Consider the following 15,341-nt stretch of genomic DNA (forward strand, 5'->3'; position numbering starts at 1 on the left):
GTTAGTTGGAGAAACAGTAAGAGAGGATAACAACACCATAGATAAGGAACTTCATGTAAGCCAGGTGAGCGCTGCTCTCTCCTAACAGCTTTAACATCAGGGCTTTATTTTAACACTAGGATAAACATTGCCATAAAATTTGTATAAAATATTTTGTATATTTTTAATTTAAAAGATCAATTATACAATGGCATATTATTTCAGATCTTGTTTTCAACTGGTAATGGGACGAATTCAAATCGTTGCAAAAGCACTCTGAAGAATAGCTCTGATAATACAGCAAAGAGGGCCATGGATATTTCCAAAACTGATTATGAAACTATGGCAAGAAAAAAGATAAGACGGATCAAAATGTCAAGCAATGCAAATGCATTTTTAGATTACTTACTCAACTTTGACCTACACAGTGTCTCAGGAAGTGGCAGCATAACCACAAATGTATCAGATTGCTCTGCCTCTCAGATGAACAGAAATGTATGCAATTACACTTCCAATCCTGCTGTTTGCCAAAAAGAATACTGCTGGGAAGGCTCATGTGCTTCAAATGCTCAAGAACCCTCACATGAAGAATGCAGCATTTCTCTACTTGATCCCTGTAGAAATGAAATTGTTCAATTAGAATCAGAATGGCAGCCTGTGACAGAAAATAACACACACTCACCAGTGCTTAGCACTAGATCTTTTGAATCAACTGACACTGGATCACCCTCTCTACTTATAGGTCAAATTTTTGACCAAGGATTAATTTACAGTCCACAGCCCTTGGTGGGAGAACAGGTCTTGGGGCACTTAGAAGTAACTAGTGAGCAATTAATCTCTCAATTAAGTCATGGAATTTCAATGAAATCAATCACCACCCAGTCCTGTTCTGATCAAGCACTAGAGAAATCTAAATCTTCACCCAGAATTAACTTTAACAATAAGTCGAATACAACAGATAAAACCTCTGAATGGTCTCTGACCAATACAGACACTTTAAACACTCCCATGCACAAAGAAACCCTGACAAACACTAACACATTTGTGAAATGTCATTCTCAGAGTGACAAACTAGAAAAACCCAACAAACAAGTTCACCAGGTCAGTCCAGCTTATGTCAGCCCTATTGAAATGGATGGCACTCTGAACAGTGAAATGCTGAATGGTCATAGATCAAGTTTAATATTAGTTCAGACTTCTCCTGTTAGTTTTTCAAAAATTCAATTAAGTTCTCCATGCAAAAAGAAGGAAAAATACAATACTTCAAGTAGTAAAAACACAAGAGATGATTGCAAGATAATTCATCTTAAAAATACCACAGTAGATTCTAGAGACTGCACTGTCATTGAACAGCCAAAGACCTTTCACAAAGATGGAGGAGATGTAGTCATTCAGACAAACTTAAATGTCAGCCCAGTAGCCTGTGTTAAAGGAAAATACAGCAAGTACCGTGGCTTGTATGATGCTCCTTATGAGCAAAACATCAGAGAACAAGCAGAGGACAAAGCTGACCCCCAAGACACAATGAGCTCTGTCAGCACACCTGAACACTTAGTACAAAAGCCATCGTGTTTACTTCCGGCACAAGATATTAATCAGGGTACACTGAGTGTAGAAGATCTTCAGATAGCTGTGGAAATCTCATGTCAAGATAAACTGAGTCAGAAAAAAATGAAAAGAAGAACCACAAAACAACAGAAGCTCAGCAGAAAGTACAGTGCTGATTCAGGTGACTGTATAATGTAAATAAATACAAAAACGATTTAATAACTTCCAATTATAATAAAGGTGTTTTGTAGAACAAATAGTGTTTTTCTTGCTATATATATATATTATACTCTTCCTGTATAGCCACAAAACAATCCTTAAAGATTACTAAGCAGATGCTCCATCATAAAAATTGTGTGGGTGAGACATATCTGCATAAGGCCTGCAAGAAAGGAGACCTGTCACTGGTCAAAAGTCTCATCAAAGCTGGACACAGCATCAATATATCAGACAATGCAGGCAAGTTAATATCTATTCCTCATTATGGCCCATTTTTTAATCAATAAATGTAGTGAGGATGCTTCTACTTATATGATGACACATGATGTGTCCAGAATGGACAGCACTTCATGAGTCCGTCACTGCAGGTTATGTGGAAGTGGTGAAGGAGCTATTGCATGCAGGTGCAGATGTCAACAAGTCAGGGCTGGGAGGAATGACTCCACTTCATGATGCTGTTTTGTGTGGCCAGTATGAGGTATCTTTTATTCAAATGTAATATATATGTTTATAACACTTATGACTTAATATTTTGCAAGTGTTTTGCAATTTGTCTCAAGTTTAATTTCATGCACCAGACAAATTTTATCATCATTCAGTCTCAATTTTTGACCATGATGTAAATGAATTACATTCAAACTCTAAAATCATGTGCTTTCATATATGTGTGCAGAGTGTGACGCTCCTTCTTGAGTATGGCTCAAACCCTCATGACAAGAATGCACTTGGAAAGAGTGCACTGGACCTTGCAGAAAATGAAAGCATCAAAGAGTTGCTCTTGACATTTAAAGGACCTCTCCATGTACCTGGAGAGCCAACTGCATCTTGCAAGCAAGGGTCTGAAACTTTGACCCATGAACAAATACTGCAAGGTAATATTTTTGCCTTAGAGATATAAGCCACTGAAATAGACAGGGGAAAATAATGCTTACTGCTAAAGGCCTATTCTTAAGGGTTTTATGCATCTGATTATCACATATGCATTGCCCTTTCAGAAAAGCATGTTTGTTGCTGTGAAGATGACAGGAAAAGACACATTAAAGACATTCCAGGAAGTAGTGCTATTTATGAAGAGACCTCTTGCCAAGTCAGTAACACTGCCAATTGTATTACACTTTTTAACATTTATTGACCATTAATGGGGTAGCAGCAGGTAGTGTCGCAGTCACACAGCTCCAGGGACCTGGAGGTTGTGGGTTTGAGTCCCATTCTGGATGACTGTGAGGAGTTTGGTGTGTTCTCCCTGTGTCCGCATGGGTTTCCTCAGGGCGCTCCTGTTTCCTCCCACAGTTAAAAAACACACATTGGTAGGTGGATTGGTGACTCAGAAGTGTCCATAGGTGTGTGTGTTGCCCTGTGAAGGACTGGCGCCCCGTCCAGCTCAATCATTCCAGGTAGGCTCTAGACCCACTGCAACACTGAACTGGATAAGCGGTTACAGATTATGAATGAAAGACCATTAATGGTCTGTTACAAATTCTCTAATCCTAAAGATGACAATAGAGTTACCCATTTTTTTTAATACACGCTTCAAGAAAATGAGCAGAAGAAGATAGAAATGTCAGTTAGGGAGCTCAAAGACACTAAAAGTGGAGGTATTTAATTTGATTAATATTTTATTTGATAAAATAATTCATATTCAGTCACATATGTTGCCCTAGAAGTGACTGAGTAAAAATTTTGTTTATTATTGTAAGTCCACTGGTAAGCAATACAATGTATTTGCTTTTATCTTTTAGGTTTTTTGGGGTATCTATCTAAATGAATGTAAACTAAACCATATATTTCTTTTATATCCTGCACAGTGCAAAAATATATGTAAAAAATATTGTAATTGTTCAAGGCAGATTTGCCTTATTAGAAATTTAGTGAATAATGCATTCATCAAACAATGTGCAGAGATGTTTTACTTAAGTAATATTTATAGGTGAAGGCTTTCTTTCTTTGCATAATCAGAATACATAAACTGAATTAATATATGTAATAAATTATATTCTTTTCTGTACTTTATAGTCTTTAAATGTCCAATATATTTTAACTTTATAAAAAAAAGCATTTTGTTGATGTTTCTAATTTAAATTGTAGGATATCATCCTACATTGTCCCATGAGGGAAAAGGGCAAAATTTTGTTGAAATTCCTGTTCCTGCGTAGACAAAATTAGCTGAAACCTAGATAGAAGATGTTCAAAGACCACCACTGTTCTAGCATTATTTCCTCAAAAGGTATGCCAGAGCAGACCTCAGCTATGCAGAGTAGCCCAATTTGGACTGACCATAGTAATGAAAACTATGTTTACTCTAAAATTTCCTCAGACCCGGAATCTCAGAGCATTGTTTTAGACATAGCTCTTCCTAATTTGTTTTTGGGAAGTGCAACAACTATTGATGGCAGTGATATTTTGAGCCTATTAATTAAGAAAGGAGTTCTACAGCCAGGAGACAATGCTTTTGAACGGGTACTAATGGTAATACATTTTTTAAATACTATAGAATATTACTGAATTATGTCTTCCTTATATGTCTATTTTTTATTTACTCTCTGACATTACGCAATAAGATATTTCCATTTTTATCTCAGGGTTCTTGCCATAAGGCCTCCCTTTTACATGATGGCTCTATTAAAGACCTGCCTGGAGTCACTGGGCGCAAGAAAGGAACACATCCTGGAGGGAGTGTCAGTCCTTCACATGGGGACACACACATATACACACATTCACTCACACCTATGGACACTTTTAAATAGCCAATCCACTTATCAGTGTGTGTTTTTGAAACCTGGGAGGAAAACGGAGCACCTGGAGGAAACCCACGCAGGTCCCTGGAGCTGTGCGGCTGTGACAGACACTACCTGCTGCACCACAGTGCCGCCCTCTCAGCAGACAGTAGATAAAAAATTATGAATAATTTACTGTTGCACTGTACCACTCAGTTGCTAAAGAAATTAACATTAAACAGCATGTTTAGCCAGAGCAGTTTATATAAACAAGACTCAGTACAAAATACTTTTCATTTTGACAGGTGACATATGGGTCAAAGTCACTTTGGAATTACTCTTTAACTACTGACTCAGATGCAGACATTGGACCACCACAGTTGCAAGAACTTGCATCAAACTCCACTACAGGATGTCCTATTGAAGGTGTGGTAGCTATAAAAAAATTCACATCCTCCCCTACCCAGTTTTTCTAAACATAATCCCTTACTAACTTTTGAGCACTGATAACAACCTTAATTATAAAAGCCCAAAATAGACTGAATGTTTGAGTAGATTTTCCTGTTTGGCTCCATTGGGGCACAGTCATTCCCACTAACTGACTAACTCCCACTAACACTGGAATACTAATACAATACTGCTACTTCTTTTCTTTTTACAGAGCCGTTAACAAAAGAATATTTCATGCGTATTAGTTCTATCCACCTGATCCGTGATGAGGAGTTCCTTCCATGTTCCACAATGGACAAATATTGGGATTTATTCACACAGAGTGAATTCTTTTGAAGCATTGTACATTTATACTGTCTTTATAGCTTCAAGTTGTAAATCATTGTATTATTTGTTGTTCTTAAGACACTGTTGTTCCAGGTTCCTGTAAAGACCCAGTTCGGATAATTAAATTGCCTTACAACCTGTATACAACCTGTTTATTTACTGTTTGATAATTGCAGTTGTCAAAGGTGAGTGCATTAGTCTGAAGTTTTATTCAAGTAAAAGGTAAATGTACCCTTACTTTGGTGTTTTAGTAACACAAGAATGAAGCTGAATAATCACTAAATAAACTGAAATTGCTGGGTAAAAGCAAATTCTAATTACTTTAAAATAATATATATATAATGTTTTTATTAATATTATATATATATATATATATATTAATTACTGTATAATTACAAATACTTATCTTTCATATAAGTGCATGTTAATGAGTAACTAATAAGTGGATATTATTATATTTTTTTATAGTATATTAATCTTTACTTTGTGGGTTCTTATTGTGGGGTCTTATTGACTAATATCAGCATTATATTTTAGATTTTGGGTTATTTGTAGCTCTTACTGATCTGTTATTATTTTCAAAGTAATTTAGATTTTTAGGCGTAGGTGCATCTTCAGTCAGTCACTGTCAAATTCCGTGTTGTATTTCTGATTTTTTCATTTACTCATTTTTCATGTATAATTATTCCTTTCGTATTCATAGATCTTACTCATTGGCGGCCGCTTGTCTAAGCCACGCCCACTAACAGCCTTTGTTCAGCTCCAATAATGCAGAGCGCTTAAACTGAGTTTATTCACTGCAAAGCGAGGACGCTCAGTTAAAGCTTTGCTTTGACTTATTCTCTACTGTAAGTAGTTTTGTTACTTTCAAACTTAAACTGACACAAATGTGAGGACACAGGAAGAAGATATTTTCGGGTGGATATTTGCTTGCTAAAATTCAGCAGCTGAATTATGAGTTATGAACACATTTGCTGAAACTGGCTTCTGCTGTGGGGTCTACTTTTTCTTCTGTTTCGGTTGTTTGTTTACTTCGAGGAGTTCCCATATCGCCTAGATTCCGCTTCTGATCAATCTAAAAGTGAAAGCGTCGCCTTGTACTGCAGAAAAACTGAGGTCTGACTTTTTTAAAAATACTGAAGGTGGCTGTTGACTCGCACTGGACTGTACCTTCCTCACAGGTGGATCAGGACTTAGAGACCAGACGTTTTTGATGGCACGCGTCAGAGAAGTTGTTACACCACTAGAGTGCAAGGTGAGCTGCATTCACAAGACAACGTCTGCCCAAACTTGCTTTCTTAACATATCGGGGTTTAACGCCAATCTTAACTAAACATACCTGAGTTTGTTCATTACAGTATTTAACAGCACACTGTTATAACCTAATGTGTAGAAAGAAATCATTCCAGCGTGGCAGAGCTCTAAAAATGTAGTTGAGCTGCCATGTGCTATACACTGAAAATGAAAATGAGTGAACACAGATGAAACAATTTTTTTTGCTACATATAGTGTTTGAAACAGTGTACGGGAAATCCTGTTTATAAGGATGAGTAAAATATGAGCTAAATATTAATAGACCTACCTCTGACAGCCGTTATAATCCAAGCCAGCTTTCTAATGACTAAACATCATTAACAGTTTGCTCATCAGGCTTGTGTTTATTTTTTAATTTAAAGAGGTACAAAGTCCTTTACACTGAGAATATGTTGCTAAACTCAATATGTATGTTTAAGAGTAATGCTGGATTCGTTTACAGTTACTTTATGTGTTTGCTTACTTCACTTACAGAATGAAAAGGTGCTGCGCTGCTCTACATAAGTTGAGGCACAAGTGCTACCTATTTTTGGTGCCGTTCTTCATTGTGTGTGTGCTGAAGCTGGTCTACGTGAGCGTGTTAGTGAAAAAGAGATTCTACATTGAGCCCTATGGAATTACAGTAAGCTCATCCAAAGCAAAGCCTAACAAAGATGCCATTGACTGCACAGCCATTTATCAGCTGGATCCAGTGGAAATTGGCAAGTCTTTGGAGATAAGGCGCAGAGACATTGTGGATTTGGATGATGAGACTATTGTGTCCTTTACTGCAGATTGTCCCAGATACATTGAAGCAAGGGGCTACAGTGACATCTTGGTGACTGATGAGGAGCAAGACTTTCCACTGGCCTATGCTTTAGTAGTGCATAAGAACATGCCCATGGTGGAAAGGATTATTAGAGCCATCTATGCACCACACAATATATATTGCATTCATTATGACCAGAAGTCATCCAAAAGCTTCATAGAAGCAGTTAACAACTTGGCCAAATGTTTTCCAAACATAATTATTGCCTCCAAATTGGAGCTGGTGCAATATGCACATATCACTAGACTCAAAGCAGATCTCAATTGCCTGTCAGATCTAATGCATTCAGAGGTCAAATGGAAGTATGTAATCAATCTGTGCGGGCAAGACTTCCCTCTCAAGTCTAACTATGAGCTGGTGGAGGAGCTGAAGAAGCTAAAGGGAGCCAACATGTTGGAGTCAAGTCGACCTAGCGAGCTTAAAAAACAAAGATTCAGCTTTCAGCATGAACTGCAAGATGTCCCTTATGAGTATCAAAAATTACCAGTAAGGACTACAAATCCTAAAAACCTTCCGCCACATAACATTGAGATGTTTATTGGTAGTGCCTACTTTGTCCTTTCACGAGAGTTTGTCCACTTTGTCCAGACCAGTCAGGTGGCAAAAGACTTCTTAGAGTGGTCAGCTGATACATACTCTCCTGACGAGCACTTTTGGGCTTCACTAGTACGAGTGCCTGGGGTGCCAGGAGAAATTCCCCAATCGGAGCCTGATGTAACGGACTTGAACAGTAAAACACGTTTAGTGAAATGGAACTACCTAGAAGGGTCTCTGTACCCACCATGCACTGGAACACACATGCGCAGTGTTTGTATTTATGGTGCTGCAGAACTGCGGTGGCTTCTCCATTACGGCCATTGGTTTGCAAACAAGTTTGATCCCAAAGTAGACCCTGTCCTTGTTAAATGTCTTGAAGAAATTCTTGAGGAAAAAAGACGTAGACACTGGTTGAATACATTGTTTTAAATAATGTTCTTGTTTTTTCTCATTATGTATGAATAAGTATGGATAAGTATGTAGATTTGCTTTCTTATACTTATGAAAATACCTTTATAATTAAAATTTGTTCAGGAAAACAGACAAGGCATCTTCCTCTCAAAGTTAAACAAGGCACATTTAATGTGACACAAAAATTGACGTTTGAAGTGTCTTTCTGATTATGCATAGAGTAAAGTATAAATTATTTTACCATGAAAAACATTCCTATGCAACAACTTTCAACACAAATATTTGATGATCATATAAAAGCACTACCTCATTGATCTTAATGTTATAAACATTTTCTGATGTTTTGTCTCATCAAGTGCCCCTTCATTGTGCGCAAGATAATCTGCATGATAGGACAAATGTTAATGTTAACAATCTTAACAATAGAACTATCTTTTCTTATACATATCCATTGAAACTTTGCTACATTTCTACTCTGCATCACACAAATAAGACATTGTGTCTCTTATTTAAATAAAGGCAGTATCAAACAGAAATTATCTACTGTATTACATTCATTAGTGAATCATTTACCTGTGCTTTTGTACTCATTTGCTTATGTACACACTTATGTAAACACCTTATAGGTTATTTGTGCATGGAAATATTGATGATACTTTGTTCAGTGCATTCCACCTTCCAGCAAGTACTGACTGTTCAATGTCTGAGATCACAAAGGCTGAATCAATGTTTTATATGAGTTTAATTTTACTACTAATAAGAAGCAAGGTAGATTAATGAGAGGAAACTAAAACATTAATTAAACTCTCTGTAAATTGTGAAACATACTTCATAGACAAGTGAAAATATATTTCAGAATATTGGCATGAACATAAGCTTTCATAATGCAATGATTAAAATGCAGTTGAGTGAAACATTGTCATTAGATGTAATAAATTCAGTTACACAATAATGCATATACACAGAACACAGTGGCTCTGATGGCTCAGTTTTTGCTTTGTCCAATTTTGATTTTTATACATTACAATTAAGTTTCAGCTGTTTTCTGTTATTCCAGCAGTTTGTATATTGCCTCTTTTAACAACTGCAGTGTCCATAGACCGTTTATGCTATTAAATTCAAATATCAGATTATATTTAAATTAAAAACCTGTTGTATATTTATTAGCATGGAGATTATGGAGAGCCTCGTACATGTTTGTTATTTATTTTGCAAGAAATTAGTTTTTTTAAACACATTAAACGTACCAATATACTGAGAGAAATGTTATGATTTACAAAGCTTTATAAGCCAAAAGGCCCATATTAACATAGCATAATGAGCATCAATAAATAAATTAGCATGTCCCTGCTCACCTCTAGCACATTTTTTGCATTTATTTAAATGTGTATGAAAATTGACATGGAAATTCATGTTCAGTGACAGAAAAAGCTGAGAGGAACTTCAGTATTATTGCATTGGTAAAGTACTAATTAAGATATATATTCATTGCTACGTCTCTATCTTAGCTTCACACGATTTATTTTTGTGATCTAATCTGCAACACTGCAGTACTTGTAGCAGTGGGGTATTGTGTTGGTTGAAGTTTCCTGTCTGTTACCAACACCTGCTTAGTAAACATCATTCTTAGTAAGCAGTTGGGGAAATTTTGAGAAAGGTCTCCACCCCTTTTTGTCCTATATTCATCTATCCAGATCATTGCAGTTTATATGCGTTCTGAAATATACGCCACCCTGAACTCCTGCCCAAGAACTGTATCTGAGTTTACCTCCCTGTTTCAGTCTTTGCACATATATATGCACATTTATTTGGGTATCTAGAGCATAGACTGAACTCCTACCAACCCACAAAATGTGAAACAAAACAACCCAGACAGATTTCCCAATGCTTCATCTTGCGTACATAGCATACATTGCATACTCAGAGTTGTCCCACTTCCGCATCCAAGTCACCCCAACCCCAGCATTGAAGGCACAAAGACACATGACAAATTAATAAACACCAATACATCTCCTCCTTGCACTTCGCTTCTTTTAATTTTTATAATATTTCTATTTTTATATTCAAGGAGATAAAATGCACAACAGGATTAAATGCAAATTCCTGCAAATGTAGGTGTTAACAATAAAATGCCATTTGAAATCCCTGTTCCCCATGACAAACTTTCTGTGGGAGAAACATTTTATAGTTTTAACAATTGATGAAATATATGTCAACCTACAAAGCCCACATCATGAAAATCATGGGGCTGGTGCTCTCAGGGATATACCTGAGTAAATTATTACTCTTTACTGTTATCTTTACTGTGCCATATTCTTTGCAAACATACTTTTAGGGTTGGCTCCACATATCCTGCCTTGACTGCAGGCTTTATGAAGGTGGTGTATATGTATAATGCATGTAAGGTACACAGCTGGTTTGCTCCCACAGTCCAAAAAAAAACACACGTTGGTAGGTGGATTGGCGACTCAAAAGTGTCCGTAGGTGTGAGTGTGTGAGTGAATGTGTGAGTGTGTGTGTTGCCCTGTGAAGGACTGGCGCCCCCTCCAGGGTGTATTCCCGCCTTGCGCCCAATGATTCCAGGTTGGCTCTGAACCCACCGTGACCCTGAATTGGATAAGTGGTTACAGATAATGGATGGATGGTACACAGCTGGACTTGAGGAATCATGCCATGCCTTTAATAATACATTTATATATTATAATCATACATTTATTATTTACATAAATATACTAATGCAGTATCTCTTTCACATAAGAAGTGTTCTTCTAACAGTAACAAACCTTGAAGTTGTTTAGTACAGAAATAAATGTGTTGTGATTGTGACATTCCAAAGGTCTCACCAATGTGTTATACTACTGTGTGCTTTTTTAGAATGTCGCACTCTTACAACAGTTTCATGTGGTTGCTCACGTTGTCAAAACATGATCTGAATTGTGGGCTCAGGAACACTTCCCCAAACGAAGTTCTTCACAGTATTCACAAATGCAAACTGAAACACAAATGCAAAGAAATAGCCATATATGTACAGGATCCAGAAACGCTGCTGAGCTCATTTAAAGGGACTTGTAGTATGTAGTATTTGTATCTTAAAATGACAGCTTTAAAATGATCGTGAAGGTCCGCAGGCCTGTAAAAAGGAGATTAGTGTCTCTCTCACAGCTCTGCAGGGATGATTCTCTAAAAACTTGGCTAAGCACCTTCAGAATCACGGGGGCGGAGACCTCTCGCAAGCACTACTTCAGGCTTTATATATATATGTTTGTTTAGCCCGCTACAAGGAGAATCTATCTCAGTTTTCCCAGTTTGGACATTATGGCAGAGGCTGTGATTAAACCAAGGCCATTCTGCAAAATTGCGTGTTCTTATATTCTGATAGACTGATTCCACTGCCGAAGTTATGTTCCAGTACTCAAGAAAAAAAAAAGCTAAGAACAGTTGAAGTACCAGGATTTTGTTTTCTCTCTGTCAAAAATAGCAAAGGCGCATTGACTTATGACTTGCCAACAAGAACGACCTCAAAATCCCATGGTGCACTGCAGAATCACAACTTTACACTTGCGAGGTCAGTTGACAAGAACATTCTTCTAACATTCTTCTTGAGGAAACAAGCTCATTCTATGTGTTCTTGGTACTGAGAAACAGCCAGAGTTTCAGAGGAAGCAACTTTTTAGTCAGATATAGATTCTAATAATAAGTGCTTTTCTGTCAGGTGTGTGGTTTATTAACGAAGTTACAGTTTATGCTTGTAATAACAGTTCAGTGTCCTGCAAGCCTAGCTTTTTGAATGCAGTATTTGTGTGACATGAGCATCAAGACACACTAAGCTATGTTGAAGATCTAAGCAATGATGCAATCAGAAAAGTTGTAAAATACAAGGAGGCAGATGTATATGCAAAGATGACAGTTTATAAACAAGAAAATAAAATTCATTCATTGTCTAAAAGCACTTATCCAATTCAGGGTCGCAGTGGGGCTGGAGCCTACAAGGAAACACTGGGTGCAAGGTGCAAACACACCCTGGAGGGGGCACCAGTCCTTCACAGGGCGACACACACTAACACACTTTTGAGTCCCCAATTCACCTACTTTAGGACCGTGAAAAGAAACCGGAGCACCCAGAGGAAAGCCACATGAACACGGGGAGAACACACCAAACTCCTCACAGGCAGTCACCCGGAAGACATGAACCCGCAACCCAGTGTGACTGCAACACTACCTGCTGCGCCACCGTGCTGCTCACAAGAGCATAACAAAAGTACCCCTTTAAGGGGTTCAGATATGTTCATTTTTGTGACTTCCTTTATACAAATCTTCACAATGTAATTACCCATAAAAACCCAAACAAACAAAAAACTGGACCTACACTTTACCATTTGTTTTAAGTATTGTTTTTCTTAAACATTAATTTCCTAGAATCCCATGACAAAACCAAACCCCATATAGGTACATTTGCTTGTAAAAAAATATATATTTTTTTTCATATAAATCGCAATGAGCTGGATAGATGAGTATAAGACAAAAAGGGGTGGAGACCTTTCTCAAAGAACCAAATCACCCCAACAAACATGGCATTCGGCCTAAGTCACTACAGCCAGGTTTGGTGTGCTCTTTGGTCTTCTCTAACCACTGTCATCATACACATAATCAGGGTTATAATCATGCCCTTTGTGCCCCTGATGACAAAGGCCCTGGGTCACCGACAGACAAGCAAGCACCATGGTGACTGTGAAACAAGCCTTGTCACTCAACAGTGCTGGCCCAAAGCTACCCGAGCAAGCTGAAACAAAGAACCTTTATGTAATATCCTTCCTTTCTCTATTCTCAGCCCTCCACTCTGAGAGCATAGCCATCTCCACACTCCACACATCTGCTCCAAGGACAGCAACCAGAGGTCAACCATGAACTTACTGACAAAGACAAATACACAGGCTAGCTGGTACTGTTAAATAAGTATTCATTGTTGAAAAAATATAGAAGTAGGTTAACGTATAAAATAATATTTGCTCATCATATTCATAGTATCATTTGAGTACCCATTCAGTCACATTAAAGTTTTTTTCAGTGTGACAGAATGAAGATAAGTTTAATGCCATTCAGCCTAAAGAACATCAGTGAGGTCAGGAACAGTTTTTGATAGTTTCATTTTGGATCATAAACACCACTCTACTTTATTAAAATGGTATAATAATACCATAGAATAATGGCATAGTTTGGGAAAATCAGAAAATGCAACCAATATCTAAGATTGAACTTTGGATTTTTGAAAAAATATCTTTGAAAAACTGAAAGTAAGTCTTCTGAAGATGGTGGAAGCTGTTATACAGGCAACAGGTGAGCACACTAAATATGGTGAACTTACAATACATTTTGGTAGCAAAGATACAGATTTATCAAGAAGTTGTAGAAAGGGCACTAATGGGAACAAAATTAACGCCATAAGATTTAAATAACAAGATCAGTCAAATTTGATATTAACTGAACCTAAACAAAAGCACAGAAAAATGTAACATTACCTGTTTTGGGAGACTGCATGAATTTGTTTCCTAATCATTAATGCTAGTTGGGCAGTTTTCCTTTCTTTAGAAAATTGATTTAAAAAAATGTAATACAGCATTAGGTTTTGCACAAAGTATCAATGCTCTTGCATTTTCTTGATCAGTGGTTCACAGTAAACGCTGTAATTCACATAATGCCTACCAAATCTACTGTCCACAGTGAGGTGGAGGACTTCCTGGTGTCTTTTTCATGCTTGTTGTGGCTTGTCTTGAGAGTATAAAGTCGGCCAATTTTATAACAAGTTTTTGGGCAAGGTGTAAAAATATTATATTATTATATAATATTATATATATTATTGAGTACATATTCCTTACACAAACAGTATTTTTTATGGCTGTATTTGACATATTTTATTGATGATGTTCCTTTTTATCCCTTATATTTTTAGAAGGGCTGATTTAAGACAGGGCGGCACAGTGGCGCAGCAGATAGTGTCGTAGTCACACCACTCCGAGTAACTGACTGTGGGGAGTTTGTTGTGTTCTCCCCGTGTCCATGTGGGTTTCCCCCAGGGTGCTCCGGTTGCCTCCCACTGTCCAAAAACACACATTGGTAGGTGGATTGGTGCCTGAAAAGTGTCCATAGGTGAAAGTGAATGTGTATGTGTGTGTGTGTGTGTGTGTGTGTGTGTGTGTGTCGCCCTGTGAAGTACTGGCACCCCCTCCAGGGTGTATATGCGCACAAATGATTCTGGGTAGGCTCTGGATCCACCACGACCCTGAACTGGATAAGCGGTTACAGATAATGAATGAATTAATGATTAAAGACTAATCCCTGTAAATGTGCATGTGTCAGTGGATAACCTGTATTGTACCTCATTATTCAAGAAGCGGACTAAATCATTCATACCATGAATGAGCAGTGGCTAAACTGCGGTTGGATGTATAGTTCTTGCAGTTCTGCAATGCTTGTGTTTAATATATAATGATTGCATGGACTGGGAGGTCAGAAGTACATTTTGAAATATTAACTGTGCATCTGTTTGCATCCTACAGTTCTTCAATTAAAAGAAAAGTAAAATTCACATTTGGAGTCAAAACACAAAGTTCCAAAAAGGGGCACAGTGAAAGTTCACAACCCATTGACATCAGAATGTTTGTTTGTGATTCCTGTAGAAGCTCTCATGTTACCTTAAAGGTATTTCCTATTCATTCATTCATTCATTATCTGAAAGCACTTACAAGCAAAAGAGGGGCCAGTCCTTCGCAGGGTGTCGCACACTCACACATTCTCTCACACAATCACACCTATGGACATTTGAGTAGCTGATCCACATATCAATGTATGTTTTTGGACCATGGGAAGAAACCCACACAGCCACAGGGAGAACACACCAAACTTCTCATAGACAGTCAATGAGCGTGGCTCATTTTCTGTTCATAATGTTTGTTTGTTTTTTTTCCCAGCAACTGTTATACAGAAACCAACGCCCTTCCTGAGTACTGTGGTAAAGTCAGTTTTTCTTCATGATTCAT

General features: G+C 37.5%; 2 protein-coding genes across 4 annotated transcripts; both read left to right on the top strand.

Annotated features, from left to right (window-relative positions):
* The first annotated feature begins 7 nt into the window (after window positions 1–7).
* Window positions 8–5,500, top strand: LOC136679759 (ankyrin repeat domain-containing protein 31-like). Of its 2 annotated transcripts, none has more exons than XM_066658433.1 (7): window positions 8–64; window positions 1,831–1,986; window positions 2,082–2,224; window positions 2,420–2,618; window positions 2,742–2,833; window positions 4,766–4,886; window positions 5,122–5,500. In XM_066658433.1, exons 2-7 carry the CDS (start codon window positions 1,863–1,865, stop codon window positions 5,244–5,246), a joined length of 804 nt encoding a protein of 267 aa, XP_066514530.1. In that variant the 5' UTR covers window positions 8–64; window positions 1,831–1,862; the 3' UTR covers window positions 5,247–5,500. The 2 variants fall into 2 exon arrangements, with proteins under 2 accessions (XP_066514530.1, XP_066514528.1); XM_066658431.1 differs by lacking the exon at window positions 8–64 and adding an exon at window positions 628–1,708.
* A 520-nt stretch (window positions 5,501–6,020) lies between these two features.
* Window positions 6,021–9,371, top strand: LOC136679179 (beta-1,3-galactosyl-O-glycosyl-glycoprotein beta-1,6-N-acetylglucosaminyltransferase 4-like). Of its 2 annotated transcripts, XM_066657553.1 has the most exons (3): window positions 6,024–6,085; window positions 6,419–6,492; window positions 7,026–9,371. In XM_066657553.1, exon 3 carries the CDS (start codon window positions 7,027–7,029, stop codon window positions 8,323–8,325), a length of 1,299 nt encoding a protein of 432 aa, XP_066513650.1. In that variant the 5' UTR covers window positions 6,024–6,085; window positions 6,419–6,492; window position 7,026; the 3' UTR covers window positions 8,326–9,371. The 2 variants fall into 2 exon arrangements, with proteins under 2 accessions (XP_066513649.1, XP_066513650.1); XM_066657552.1 differs by having other exon boundaries at window positions 6,021–6,492.
* The last annotated feature ends 5,970 nt before the right edge of the window (window positions 9,372–15,341 follow it).

This window comes from Hoplias malabaricus, chromosome Y (assembly GCF_029633855.1).
Source record: "Hoplias malabaricus isolate fHopMal1 chromosome Y, fHopMal1.hap1, whole genome shotgun sequence".
Classification (NCBI taxonomy): Eukaryota; Metazoa; Chordata; class Actinopteri; order Characiformes; family Erythrinidae; genus Hoplias; species Hoplias malabaricus.

What these genes read in the sequence shown, in the direction of transcription:
- LOC136679759 (XM_066658431.1), top strand. Translation starts at nt 841, where the DNA reads ATGAAATCAATCACCACCCAGTCCTGTTCTGATCAAGCACTAGAGAAA. An exon ending in ATGAAGAGACCTCTTGCCAA is followed by an intron (nt 2,834 to 4,765) that starts GTCAGTAACACT and finishes TCATTTTGACAG; the next exon opens with GTGACATATGGGTCAAAGTC. An exon ending in TACAGGATGTCCTATTGAAG is followed by an intron (nt 4,887 to 5,121) that starts GTGTGGTAGCTA and finishes TTCTTTTTACAG; the next exon opens with AGCCGTTAACAAAAGAATAT.
- LOC136679179 (XM_066657552.1), top strand. Translation starts at nt 7,027, where the DNA reads ATGAAAAGGTGCTGCGCTGCTCTACATAAGTTGAGGCACAAGTGCTAC.